Consider the following 14,185-nt stretch of genomic DNA (forward strand, 5'->3'; position numbering starts at 1 on the left):
CCTTCCTTAAAGGGGCCGCGCTCCTGCTGCTTCTGGAGCCGCGTTAGCCGTCGGGCCGCAGCCGCGCAGGGTCTTCTGAAAACCAGCCCCGTTAAACCCGTCTCGTCAAGCTGGCCAAGCAAAGCATAATACATCTAACTAAAGAGTGGCGTTGTGCATTGCACTGAATTAGCAACTCCACTGTCAGTTCATTTTCCAGTCCATGTTATCATTGTTTCCTGTTTCCCCTTGGGAGGAGTTTGTGTGATTATTGATTTTGTTTTCAAAATTAATTGTATTATTGAATCCCTAGTGGTATTAAGTGGTGTAGAAGCCTATGAGGTGACAGTGTGCACCGATGTAACTCAAACGGTAATTCCCTCCCTCCCCACACATAAATGGAGTGGGGACAACAAGGACCAGGTAAGCATGTTTTATTAAAAAGAAACCAAGAATGAAAATAATCTATCATCTCATTAAGTTAAGTGATATACACAATTCTCAGTTCTGCATTGCTGATGGTAGAGTTGGTCACTGCTCAAGTTCCGGAACGGGTATTTGTGCAGAGGCTCCAGCACATAGTAATTGCAAGTCTCTAGCCTAAAAGGCCTCATCCTACTTCCACTGAAGTCAATGGGGGGGGGGGGGTTGCAATTGACTTTAATGGGAGCAGATTTGAACTACAGATGTAGGTGGTAGTCAACACTTCTCTCCCAGGGACATACACTACAGTTGCTTGTCAGCACAGAGTGCACCAGTCTCAGTTATTTCAGTTTCAGGATACAATGTAATGTGTAATAATACCACCCTAACCAGCTAAAATGAAAATATAAAGAGCTTGCATTTAAGCTTCTTGATGACTGCAGGTACAGCCACATGAACAATATTTATTCTCAAACCAGCAAAACAACAAATAATAAATCAGAAGACCCAAATTTCTAAATTAATTTATACTTCCTTTCATTAGAGGATGTCAAATGTACAAATATTAGCCTCCACAATGCAGTCCTTATGCAAGCAAAATTCTAACTGAAGCCAATAGAAGTTTTGCTTATATAGAGGCTGTAAAAAAGGACTTTTAAGTTGTTAGTTATCACAACACTGATGTAAAGAAGGGAATAAGTATTAACCCCATTTTTTAAAGGAAAACATTGAGGCATAGAAGCTGTGTGGCCTGCCCAGAATCATATGATGTTAAAGATTTGTTTACACTTGGAAAATGAACAGTTGCTGACAGTAGTTATCAACACTGCCTTCTCCCCTTAAAATGGTGTTGAACAGTATGTAGCTGTTAGTCCAGATAGACAACAAAAAGTGTTGCCAACTCACAATTTTAATCACAAGTCATGACATTTGATTTTTTTTTAAAGCCACAACTCCTGGAATCACATAATCACACAACGATCTCAGCTTTCATTTGTCTAAGTTTCTAGCCCTCATAGCTGTAAGGAACAACTTGAAAACATGATCTCTGTAGGCTCAAAACCCAAAAGGCAACCCCCCCTCCCAATTTATTATTTTTAAAATGTAAACCAACCTGTTTTTATTGGGGTGAGGGAAGAGGAGGCAGGCTGACTCATTAGTGAACACTTGGGTTTGGCAGTGCCAAAAACATTGTCAACATCAGTATGGGAAGTGATCTGGAGCTATGGTGCAACAGGCATCTTTCATGCTTTTGTGACAGTGTTGTAAAGCCATGTTGGTCCCAGGATATTAGAGACAAGGTGGTGAGGTAATATCTTTTATTGGACCAACCTCTGTTCTTACAAGAGACAAGTTTTCAAGCTACACAGACCTCTTCCTGAGGTCAGGTAAACAGTTTGTTTCCGCTACTAGTAGTTAGTTTTCAAAGCTGGTTGAAGGGAAAGTGAGCTCATTCTCAACAAAGTAAGTGACCTATTGCTCAAAATGGTTGCCAGCAACACATGAGATGTTTGGGTCATTTTTCTTGTGCAGTTGGCCCCTTATTTTGTTGAGACTGTCATATTGAGGCAGCTCAGAGCAAGCACAGTATCTCTAAAATATACTTTACCCAAAGAAAGAGGAGAAGTAGAAAGATAAATGAGAATAGAAAGTAGAATAAACCCTTTTCTTTTTAATAGAAAGATCCCCCATTTTCATATAACTAGTTTCTGAGGCATATTTAACATTTATAAAGTGCTTGGGTAATTTTGGGTGCAAAATAGTATTGTGCGTGTAAGTATATTCATAGGTGTAATTCAGTAAGATCAATTCAATGGCTCTTGGGCAAAGAAGATAGGCATAATAACCTAGTGAGCCAACTTACTGCATGCATCCATAGCAATAAAATGATCCAAGGCTGGTTTCAGAAGGGGCGAATGGAAAAAAAAAGTTTAGAGAAAGAGTCAGACAAAAGAAGAGCGAAAGAGAACAGCCTGGAAAGCCCGGTTGCTAGAGTCCCGTAAGGGTTGCTAAACGTGTCGTCACACCGGCCTGGCCAGGGGGTGTAGCCTGCAGGGGATACTATCCAGGAACAGCTGCTCCCATCACAGCTTCCACTTTCGTCGCCCGCCCGCTCCGCTTCTGCAGCTGGGCTGACGCCACGCATCGATTCTTCGGCGCTCTGCTCCGCCCGCTCGCCGCGTGCGGTACCTATTCCCTTCCGGGTGCGGGCGGGCCCTGCAGGAGGGCAGGCGCGTCGCTCGTGGTCGAGTCACCTTGCAGCGCGGCGGCAGGTTCCTCCCGTGGAAGGGCGATGGCCGGGCTGGTCAACCTGGAGGATGAGGAGGAGGTGAAGGGCTACCTGGAGAACCTGGGCATCGAGTACAGCTACCAGTGCTACAAGGAGGGTGACCCGGACGGTAAGTGGACAGCCCGGCGCAGCGCCCGGCTGCAGGCTGCACCTAGCCCCAGACAGAGCCGCGGGCACCGAGGACTGGCCCCTAGTGCGGGTGGCGCGTCCTCCCGCTGGAGTCCTTGGTCCCTGGCCTCTCTTAGCTGCTGCCTTCATGCACAGTGGAGAGATGCTCCCAAGGTCACTGGGCCCCACCGCTCTGGGAAGTGCCTGTAGCTGGGGGGCCTGCAGCTGTCCTTTAAGCCAGCCCTACTTGCAGAAAGTGAGGTGTGAGGTTTCTTTTGCAAAGCAACACTGCCAGGTCTAGGATGTTTGTTTTAATCTGCGCCTGCAATGTAGTCTCGGGGTGCAGCCCTGCACAGACAAACTGGGGTGGGGGGAATTCAGAGCAGATGTTAAAGCTTCCAGTGGGTTTGTAGTATAGACAAATGAGACTAAACATGGACAAGCAAGATACCATAGTAGAAAGACCAGTCGTCTTTGGTTCTTGTGTTGCGGTGAAGCACCCAAATGGCTTAGTCTGAGCCTAGTTTTTAAACCGTTTAATCCCTGTCTTCCTCACAGGTTGCCATCGATTGGCTGATTATTTGGAGGGGGTGAAGAAGGACTTTGAAGGAGCTGCCAAGGTGCTAAAAGAAAACTGTGAAAAGAATGAGAACAGTGAGAGTTGCTATAAACTTGGAGCTTATTATGCAACTGGGAAAGGTGAGAAACAGCTTCCACCTGTTGGAAGAAAGGGCAGTGTTGAGCATGAGTGGTGGGTGAACCCCTGTCTTAGAGAGGCTAGCCCCCCAGGCTCTCCCATTTTGCACCCACCGGAGCCCAGCCCAGCCCAGCCCCCACCGGTGCTGAGGCTGTTCTTGTGAGCTAGTTCTCTTCTTGTGACAAGATGCTTCAGGATTTCTAGTTAACATTTTATTATGGGTTAACCTTTCAGTGCTAGGAAGCACAGATCTAGACTCATAGACTTTAAGGTCAGAAGGGAGCATTATGATCTTCTAGTCTGACCTCCTGCATAACGCAGGCCACAGAATCTAACCCACTCACTCCTGTAACAAACCCCTGACCTATGTCTGAGTTATCAAAGTCCTCAACATGTGATTTAAAGACTTCAAGGTGCAGAGACTCCTCCAGCAAGTGACCCGTGCCCCACGCTGCAGAGGAAGGTGAAAACCCCGCAGGGTCTCTGCCAATCTGCCCTGGAGGAAAATTCCTTCCTGATCCCAAAAATGGCGATCAGCTAAACCCTGAGCATGTGGGCAAGACTCAGCAGCCAGACACCCAGGAAAGAATTCTCCTGTAGTAACTTGGATCCCACCCCATAGAATCATTAGGGTTGGAAGGGACCTCAGGAGGTCATCTAGTCCAACCCCTGCTCAAAGCAGGACCAAATCCCCAGATTTTTACCCTAGTTCCCTAAATGGCCCCCTCAAGAATTGAGCTCACAACCCTGGGTTTAGCAGGCCAATGTTCAAACCACTGAGCTATCCCTCCCCCATCTAACATCCTATCACAGGCCATTGGGCATATTTACTGCTAATAGTCAAAGATCAATTAATTGCCAAAATTAGGCTATCCCATCATACTATCCCTTCCATAAACTTATCAAGCTTAGTCTTGAAGCCTGATATGTCTTTTGTCTCCACTGCTGCCCTTGGAAGGCTATTCCAGAACTTCACTCCTCTGATGGTTAGAAACCTTTGTCTAATTTCAAGTCTAAACTTCCTGATAGCCAGTTTATATCCATTTGTTCTTGTGTCAACATTGGTATTGAGTTTAAATAATTCCTCTCTCTCCCTGGTATTTATCCCCCAATATATTTACAGAGAGCAATCATGTCTCCCCTCAGCCTTCTTTTGTTTAGGCTAAACAACATATGACAGGTTTTTCCATTCCTTGGATCATCCTAGTAGCCCTTCTCTGTACCTGTTCCAGTTTGAATTCATCCTTCTTAAACATGGGAGACCAGAACTGCACACACTATTCCAGATGAGGTCTCACCAGTGCCTTGTATAAGGGTACTAACACCTCCTTATCTTTACTCATGTCATTCTCATTACTGTTCACATTTTTGGTGGCCTGTCTAGGTATGTCTACACTGCAAAGTAAGCTGAAGGTTAGTAGAAATCAGGTTAGCAGACCCTGGCTTTGTTAACTTCGGGCTTGAATATCAACACTTGTCTGTAACTCTCAGCCCTTGGCTACACTGGCACTTTACAGCGCTGCAACTTTCGCGCTCAGCGGCGTGAAAAAAACACCTCCCTGAGCGCTGCAAGATACAGTGCTGTAAAGCCTCAGTGTAATCAGTGCTGCGCTCCCAGCGCTGCAAGCTACACCCGTAGAGGATGTGGTTTACGTGCAGCGCTGGGAGAGCTCTCTCTCAGCGCTGGTGCTCTGACCACACTCACACTTCAAAGCGCTGCTGCGGCAGCGCTTTGAAATTTCAAGTGTAGCCATACCCTCAGGTTAGGAATTGTTGAACCCTGGGTCCCAACCTGGGGGTCTAGCATCTGCACTGCATTGCGTAGGCCTGAGACTAGTGACCTATATCCCAGACTTCCTAGTATTTCTCCCTCTCCTCCCCCCAAAAAATATGGCTGCTGTAGCCCTTTGTTCATGGTGCAGTGTGGGAAAACTTGACTGTCGAGAGAACAGTGGGGCTGCATCTACACTGCAAAGCTTGAACCCTGGGTTCTGGCTTGACTCAAGCTCAGGTATGTCTTCACAGCAAAGAAAACCTGTGGCTGGCTTGTGCCAGCCAACTCAGGCATAAGTGCTAGAACTAGGGGTGTGGGGGTGCTACTGCACCTCCTGGCTATGATGGAAACGACTTCAATACAGGGTTTACTGTTTTGTTTAATGGCTCATATCTCATTATCACTGCAGGGGTAGTCTTGTCTCAGGAATTCTAAGTACGGAAACATTTTTCTTGTAGATCAATTTTTGGTTACTCTTCCAAATAACCAAATAGTCTCTCTGAGAGTTGTATACATTTATTTCCTTTATGTATATTATTTGGAGATATTCTTGAAACCCATTTTGTTGAGAAATTAAGGCCCCTATGCTGCTGTAGTTGACTTGAATGAGAGCAGGATGAGGCTTTAAGCAACAGTTGGAATTACAAAACAGGAGGAGCTGAAGGATTTAAATTGGAGGATATAAATTATAAAAATAAAATGGAAGACACCCCTCTTCAGCAAACTAATATTTTTATCTATTATAGTCAACTATGGTAGTATTTTCTGCCTTGCATCAAATGCCTTAGGCTAAGTCTTCCTTTTACCTGAAAACTGTTTTGTCTAAATTATGTTGTCTTTGGATAAACCAGGTTTGGCTATATATGGAAAGAATAAATTTGTTTACATTTGTTCTTCATTTAGTGTAGACATAGTTATACTGACAAAAAATGCTTTGGCTGGTGCAACTCATTTCGTTCAGGGAACTGGTATAAACTATACCAACAATAGAGGTCTTTGGCTGGTAAAAGCTGCATCTACACTAGGAGGGTTTGCTGGCATAGCTATACTGGCAAACCTTGTTTAATGTAGACTAGGTCTTGATTCTCTATTGAAGTATAGTCCACATTTACAACTATCTTTGTATTAATGATAGTTATAGTCTACCAAAATAGTATTGAAAAATTTGTGAAAGAAAATGTTTTTCATGCGATCTCACAATTAGAGTGTGTTCTTCTCACAAACTTGTATTTGATTGTGTTTTTTGGAGGGCTGCAGGTAGACTCAGCCAAGATTTGAAAGCTGCCTACAACTGCTTTCTGAAGTCTTGCGAAAAAGGTGGGAAGAAATCAATAAATGCTTGCCACAATGTTGGACTTTTAGCACACGATGGGCAAATAAATGATCACAAACCTGACCCAGTCCGTGCCAGGGACTACTACACTAAAGCATGTGATGGCAGTTTTGCCCCTAGTTGCTTCAATCTTAGTTCAATATATCTTCAAGGAGCACCTGGGATACCAAAGGACATGAACCTGGCTTTGAAGTACTCTTTGAAAGCATGTGACCTGGGTCATGTGTGGGCATGTGCCAATGCCAGTCGAATGTACAAACTCGGAGATGGAATTGATAAGAATGATGCCAAGGCAGAGGCTCTGAAAAACAGGGCGAGAGATCTACATAAAGAACAACAGGAAGCTTCTAGAGCCTTAACGTTTGGGGAGTAAATCCAATTAAATCATTCACTGACTTCTAGGACTGCGCTTTTAAATGATGCAAAAACTTTAGCTGCAAACAAAAAACCCACACCTGTTGCACTCACAAAAGAGGAATCTGTATGTATGTGTTTGCATGTGCAAATTTTTGGATGTGCAACTGATGCATGTACAACTTTGGTGTACCATTATCTGAAAACTTGGCCCTTTCATACAGAAGTTTTTCAGGCGAACAAATGTTTAGGGCCAAATTTTCAAAGGCTCAGAGGACCCAGCTTTTAAAATTGAAGGTGTAGTTCCATGTGCTGACTTGTGGCTGCGATCTTCCACATCCACATACAATCATATGTGCATAATTACTCAAACCTGACTATGCAAAATTGTGTCTAATTTTAGAGACTACTTTAGATATTATTACTGGGACCCTAAGGATGCTCTATAGAAGAATTTATGTACTCTTTGAGCACTCTTCTTTTCCAAAGACAAGCACTCACACTGAAAACCTCAACTTGAATCATCACAGGACATGCTCCTTCCATTGATGCTGAAATACACTGATCACTGAAGGTGGTATTTTTTTGGTCTTCTAAATGTAGTTTCTTTAGTTGCACTTCTCTGTTTACCAAGGTTACAAAAGGGATATAATTTAGCTGACATGGTGATGAGTGAAGTTTTAAAATTCAGATGCGCACATATAAATCTTGATTTCTTGAAAGCCCCGTAAATGTTATCTAGATCCTTGTGAATGTCATTAAGTATCCTTTATTTGTGTAAGTTGTTTAGTCTATTACAGATGGGTTCAATGTTTTATTGAATAATTCAATTCTTGTTTATAATTTGAGTGATTTTAAAAGTGCGTGTGTGAGAGAGAGCCCAAATTAAAAAATCCTTACTCAGGCTAAACTTGAATATTAGTCAATGGGCATTTTTGACTGAGCAAAGACTTCAGGATGTGATGTTTTTAATTATAAAAAACAAACCTACATAAATTATGGTGGAATGTTTGTGTATCTTACCACTAAGGGGCGCTTGTGTTCTAAAAGCCACACAATGCTTTCTTCATTTGAAATTAAGAAAAGAGGCATCAGTATAATAGTGCATTTTTGTATGGTGGAACTACATTTCATTTTTATTTCCCTTAAGTAGTACCAATTTCAAAACTGAGATCTGTCCTATTATACAATAAACTCTACATATGTTTTAAGCAGTTTCTGAACTGACGCCATCTTAAATTGTCTGCCTTCAAACGTTCCCCATCCTGTATTTTTGAATGTCCAGATAAATGGTATGGGTTAACTAAGGATTTGATCCTGAGGTCCTTACGCACTCAGCTCCCTCATTGACTTGATTTGATTGTGGGACTTGGCTGTACAATGAATGCAGGAGCAAATCCTCACTGTCATTATTCCTCTTCTACTTAACTTCATGCTTCTACCATCACCCTCAACCTAGTGGCTTCCTTTTAGTTGTCTTCCTAAATTTCTTATTTTTCATGTAAAGTTTCCGTAATCTGCAGAATGAATTTCCTGTAGCTGAAGAATATATAACTTTTTTTTTTTCCAAATCAAAATGAAGAGGGACAAATATTTTCATTTGGGATCTTGGGCTCGCAAGTGGGGTATACATCCTTCTTAAAAGCTGAAACCAGTATCAAATTCTATTTCACTCTTAAAGAAAACAAAATGCGGGAATAAAAACAAGCTAAGAGTGGAGAATACTCCCTCTCTTTTTGCTAATAGGGCACACTATAATGGAATCAGCCTGCAAAATTAACAGGATGCTTATTATCAGCTGGACTCTAATATATGTGGGTACTCTAATCAGCTGTGGCAGGACAGGGTTTCAGAGTTGTGATTGTGCTACTTCAATGTAATTACAGAGGTTTCAGAAACTCAAGACAGATGCTTCTCAGTTGGAGGCCTTTCCTGCATATGTTAACAAGGACTTTCCATTTGCCATTGGTAATATTATGGGCTTTATATCCTTTGATGGGTATAGTCACCAGACGGGTTTGGATAAATAATGGTAATTAAGAAATCCCAAAATGCAGATCAGTGGGAAAAGTTTTGAGACTAACAAGTAAAATTAGGCTCCTTTATAGCATGGATGAATGGTGGCTCTGTGCTTAACAGACTTGAGGGATGTGAAGGGGAAACCTAGTGCAGAATTAAAGCAGAAGAAATTTTAGCACCCTGTTTAACTCTCAAACTCAGTAACAGTATGTACAAATTATATTGTGGATTTCCATATTGTCTCTCTCTCCCCCATCAATTTTTCACAATTTACAAAGCAAGAGATTGCTGGATTAGCTGTTAAAACAACAGTTCCAATTTGAGACCTGAAAATCAAATGGTGTTCAATTCTCACCAGCAATAGAAGATAGCTGTCAGTTTGGTGAATGAACCAAATGGACTAGGATCCAGCTCATTCCCAGAGCTCTAGTGGGAACTGAATTGCTGACATGAGACCTTTTTGTGGCTTTTAGCCATGGCCCCATAGTGAGAGTAGTGTAGATCTGCACCTTCTCAGTTGGAACACTGGAACACTAGTAAACACTGGAAAACTTGTACAGTCTTTTGAAAATGAAAAATGCACTAAGGGCTAGCTCCACAAGGGGACTGAGGGGTCTAAATGCCTCTTTAGGCACCTAAGTCAAACATTTAGCTACCAGTGGCATTTACAAAACCCCTGCTCAGCTGCCCCCTAAACCCTATGGGTATCTAAAGTTCGTAGGTGCCTGTTTCTGCATATGAGTATGCACAGAGCTCCTCAGGGCTGATATCGCTGAGATGATCGGTACGCTAGCTCTGGTGAGATTCTCAAGCTAGACATTCTCCTGCTGATCTTGCCTGCAGGGAGATGAGACTTTAGAGGAAGGGAGGTGTCCAATTATATCCAATATCCAACTGGTTAGAGCGGTCACCCAGGATGTGGGAGACCTAGGTTTGACTTGAGCCTCTGTCTCCCACATCTCAAGCGAGTGCCCTAGTTACCAGACTTTTGGGTATTCTGGGGTGGGCCCCTCTCAGTTTCTCCTGATGAAGCTGTTTCACTTTGTATAATTAAATATTTCTTGGACCAGGGATGTGACCCTGACTCCAACTACTGGGCTATAGCATCAGTCTCTCACTTTTTCTGTGTCTCATTCTGGCATTTCCTACTGGCTAGTTTAACAGTTCATCCACTCAGCTTGATGTCTTTTGTGAATCCTTTTCTTAGATGCCTAACTCTCCCCCTACCACACATGGCTGCCTAACTTAGGACTGTGAATTCCACAAGTTAAGCACTGCGACACTTAAGTGCTAATGGCCTGATTTGCCTGCATCAGTTTTACACCATTGTGACTCTTGATTTAAACTGCTAGGAGAAGTGAATTAGGGCCCAAGTATTATTTCCTGTTCTTAGAATAAATAGAGGACTTTAGTCACCAGGGCTATAAGTGTGCATATACGTACGTGCATGCAATTTAAATGCCTTTTTCTCTGATCTGCCAGCTTGATGTGCCTCAACTGTCAAAAGGCTCTGCAGCAAGAGGAAGACCTGTGAATGTACAACCATTGGCTTCCTGAAGTTATAGAACTGAAGTTCTGATCAGTCTCTAAAGAACAGAGCTGCTTGAACAAAACTATGAAGAAAAAACTAATTAAAACTACAGTAAGGGAGTCATCCAAATTTTGAAAATCAAAGTAATTCCAGTATTTGTCACACAAGGAAATAACTTCAATTTGTTTCACAGTGGGTTGTAGCACTTTGCTCACCATGGTTTTACAGAAACCAGTTAATTACAGACAAACTTGAGGAAAAGCATTTGGTGTGAACTTCAACTCATATGGAATTAGCAGCTCTGCGGTTATGAAATCATAAGCGTAATTATCTCTAAATGGACTCCTATTCTGAAGTTGTTTCCATTTACTTACAGACCAGTCATTATGTTACAATATGCTCTCTTTTTTTTTTAAACTGGTAGTTAAGCACGGTCATTGGGAAACCTAGAAAAGGACATGAATGTATTCTTATATTAAACAGAGAGACTGCTCTTACACTGGTGTAAATCACTGGAGTTCCATTAGTGCAGAAGCAGCATGAGATTAGAATCTTGCCCATACATTCTATACTAATACTCTTTACCTCTCAGATCTAAAGGCCAAGATTTTCAAAAGTGACTAGATATACGGAGTGCCTCAATATTTGGGCACCCAATTTGAGACCTCCCCCTCTTAAAGGGATTTGATTTTCAGAAGTTGGTGCTCAGCATTTTCTGAAGACCCCTTTAAGACCCTTTTAAGGTCTCATACTGGGCACTCAAACTGAGGGACACAAAATCATTAGTCATTTTTGAAAATTGTGGCCAAAGTGTTTTCTTTAGTGCATCAGAGAAAAAAAATACGAGCCCCTTCTCACGAGAAATTTGAGTAGTCAAATTGGCAAAAGGGATCCTAACACTCTTGCCTAGTTCAGACAATGCTGGTAGATATACAAGCCCTACCTCACTTTGTGCCCAGCCCTGCAAAGCTTACAGCATATGGACAAGCTGGAAGGCCATGCCCTGTGCAGTGCACAATCACACTAGTTATGCTGTCTGAGGATTGAGGAATTTTGTATTTTACAAGTACTGTGTTTTCAGGAGGCTTTGATTTATTAACCAAAATACAATCAAGCTATTGTCATCATTATTATTTGTACTGCTATAGTATCTAGAGGTCCCAATGAGGATTAAGGCCTCATTGCGCTAGGTGCTGTACATACATGAAGTCAGAAAGAGTCTCTTCCTTGGGGAGCTTGCAATCTAAATAGGGAAGACAAACAGAGTAAGAAAGGAAGTATTATTATCCCTATTCTATAGCTGGAGAATGGGAGCGCAAAGAGATTAAGTGGTTTGACCAAGATTACACAGAAAGGCAGTGTAGAAGCAGAAATTGAACCCAGCTCTCCTTAGTATAAGTCTAGCGCCTTATATACCTGACTATCCTTTCTCTCAGACATAGGTCATTATTTTAAATAAGTTTTATTTATATTGTTTGTAATCAAACAGATGTTACTTTGCTGCTTGTGCATCATGAGAACCTTATAGTAACCAGTGCATACAAAATGAAGGATGGAAAAGTGGCCATCACCCCTCAGGGTAGAAAACAATAACAACCTATTACCAATAGATTCCTGCTTTTCTGTCAGGTTCTGAACTTTTTATTCACACACATTTAAGGCAAAGTGGTCTTAGCCAATTTAACTCATTAGGGTCTAATTAAGCTAAAAATATCTCCTTACCCTGCCTCATTTATTTTGCTGATTCAAAGCCTTAAGGCTTAGTTAAAGATACTGAATCAAATTCATCCCTGATAAAAAGGAGATTTGATTAAAGAGCTTTGGGAATGAGCTGGATCCTAATCCATTTGGTTCATCCACCAAACTGACAGCTATCTTACTGCAGACTCTGTTGTCAATAGAGTAACGCCAAAAATGAATTTGGCCTACTGCCAGTTATTACAAATGTGTGCAATGAAATCAGTTCTTGATAACTCACTCTGTTATAAATCAGCTAGAGAATTTATTGATTAAAACAGTTTGTCACCAGGCTCATTGAACTTCTAAGTGAATGGCCCATATTACAAACTCCTTTCAAGGGGGATATTTAATATAGGAATAAAAAAACCCGCACAGGCATATAATAGAGATACAGATAAAATGTGCATGCTGTGGCAATAGATGGCAGTGCAAGTCAAAAATTCTTATTTACGCTGGAAAAGGGGAATGTTGTTATGCCTCCTAGTCCAGTTTCTAGCAGTTTACAGTGTATCGTTAACAAAAATGAAATAGATTTGTGTTACTGTAGTTAGTATTTTAAGGGTCAGCTAGAGAAAATAAAAACAAGCCTTCTTTCAGGATAAGCAGAGCAAAAGCTTCATGGCCAGATTCTTCACTAGCTTGCACCTCACGTATTCATTTACACATGGACAAAATAGGTGTAAAATCCTATCTCAGGTGTAAGAGTGGAGTGAGCTGGTAAAGTTTTACATCCACAGTGTACAGGATAAGGGACTAAACAAGGTTCACGACAGTGGAGAATCAGGCCTATCAGACAGAACTTTGGCCCAGATCATCGCCTTCACTTGTATGAGCAGGTTGGTCCTGCTCCTGTAAAATGGGCTGCTCAGACCCTTTATTTATCCATCAATCAAATACTGAAGCTGCCTCACTGATACACGCTTCTGTCTAGCAAAATCTGTGGTTAAAGTAGTTACTCCTCAAGGCACACAAGCAACTTAAAAACAGATGAATATGTGTGTGAAATTTACATGGAATATCCCTGGGATAACATCAGAATGGTTCAGTCCATTTTTTATTTCAGCGGCACAGGGGTTTTTTTACATAGTCAATGTATCTATAAGAATCAACTTTCAATCTAGCTTTTAGGATCAGGAGTCCTCTTGATGGATTTCACAATTGCAATATATCTTAGCTTATAGCAACCATGCTTTGATACTAGGAGTACTTATTGTACTGCTGCAAGGCTAATTTCTGCATCTTTCCTTTTTATCTTACACTACAAAGACATAATTTAGCATTTCTGGAACAGAAATTGTTGTCTCAAAAGCCATTAAGATTTTTTACAGGTAGAGCAGCTGACAGATATCCAGAGCACCATCCATAGAAATCTGGAAGAATTAATAAGTTTTTTAGGTTCTGTGGGCTGGATGATTGTGCAGAGTACTAGCTATAGAACCCTGATCCCTGACATTACTGCAGCACAGAAAAGGGGGATTATGAGCACCTGAGTAGTAATTACTAAGGTATTGATACAATTGGGAGGATATAAGTGGGAGGAGCTTTGAGGGTGACCTGTAGGGAGGAGAACTGTATGGAAAGCACCTGCTGAAATATGCCTGTGTCTTGTTCTGTTTGTAAAAGAACTATAAAATAACAGGTCTGTGTGGTGAAGAGCAAACAACCTGGGTGAACTTATGATTGTGAGTGGATGGAAACAGGCACAGTACTGCAGCAGAACACCAGGTAGGAGATCGAACACCCTGTGAGAATGATAAAGGAATCCATTTAAAAACTTGGCAACTTACTGAAGTGCTTTCTTTTTCTCTTAACTAGTTTGTGTTAATCTCAGTAGGCAGCCAATGTTCTTTTGTGATATAGTAATATACTTCAAAGGGGGAAAGCAGCAAAGAATCCTGTGGCACCTTATAGATTAACAGATGTTTTGAAGCATGAGC

At 41.7% G+C, this 14,185-nt stretch overlaps 1 protein-coding gene across 3 annotated transcripts; it reads left to right on the forward strand.

Annotated features, from left to right (window-relative positions):
- The first annotated feature begins 62 nt into the window (after positions 1–62).
- LOC115656280 (cytochrome c oxidase assembly factor 7) lies at positions 63–13,952 on the forward strand. Of its 3 annotated transcripts, XR_004001617.1 has the most exons (6): positions 63–182; positions 293–2,801; positions 3,359–3,499; positions 6,529–7,532; positions 10,460–10,619; positions 13,872–13,952. XR_004001617.1 is itself a non-coding variant. In XM_030572776.1 (4 exons), exons 2-4 carry the CDS (start codon positions 2,696–2,698, stop codon positions 6,975–6,977), a joined length of 696 nt encoding a protein of 231 aa, XP_030428636.1. In that variant the 5' UTR covers positions 63–182; positions 293–2,695; the 3' UTR covers positions 6,978–8,170. The 3 variants fall into 3 exon arrangements, 1 of the variants encoding a protein (XP_030428636.1); XR_004001616.1 differs by lacking the exon at positions 13,872–13,952 and having other exon boundaries at positions 10,460–11,340; XM_030572776.1 differs by lacking the exons at positions 10,460–10,619; positions 13,872–13,952 and having other exon boundaries at positions 6,529–8,170.
- Positions 13,953–14,185: the final 233 nt, after the last annotated feature.

Source organism: Gopherus evgoodei, chromosome 8 (assembly GCF_007399415.2).
Source record: "Gopherus evgoodei ecotype Sinaloan lineage chromosome 8, rGopEvg1_v1.p, whole genome shotgun sequence".
In the NCBI taxonomy this organism is placed as follows: Eukaryota; Metazoa; Chordata; order Testudines; family Testudinidae; genus Gopherus; species Gopherus evgoodei.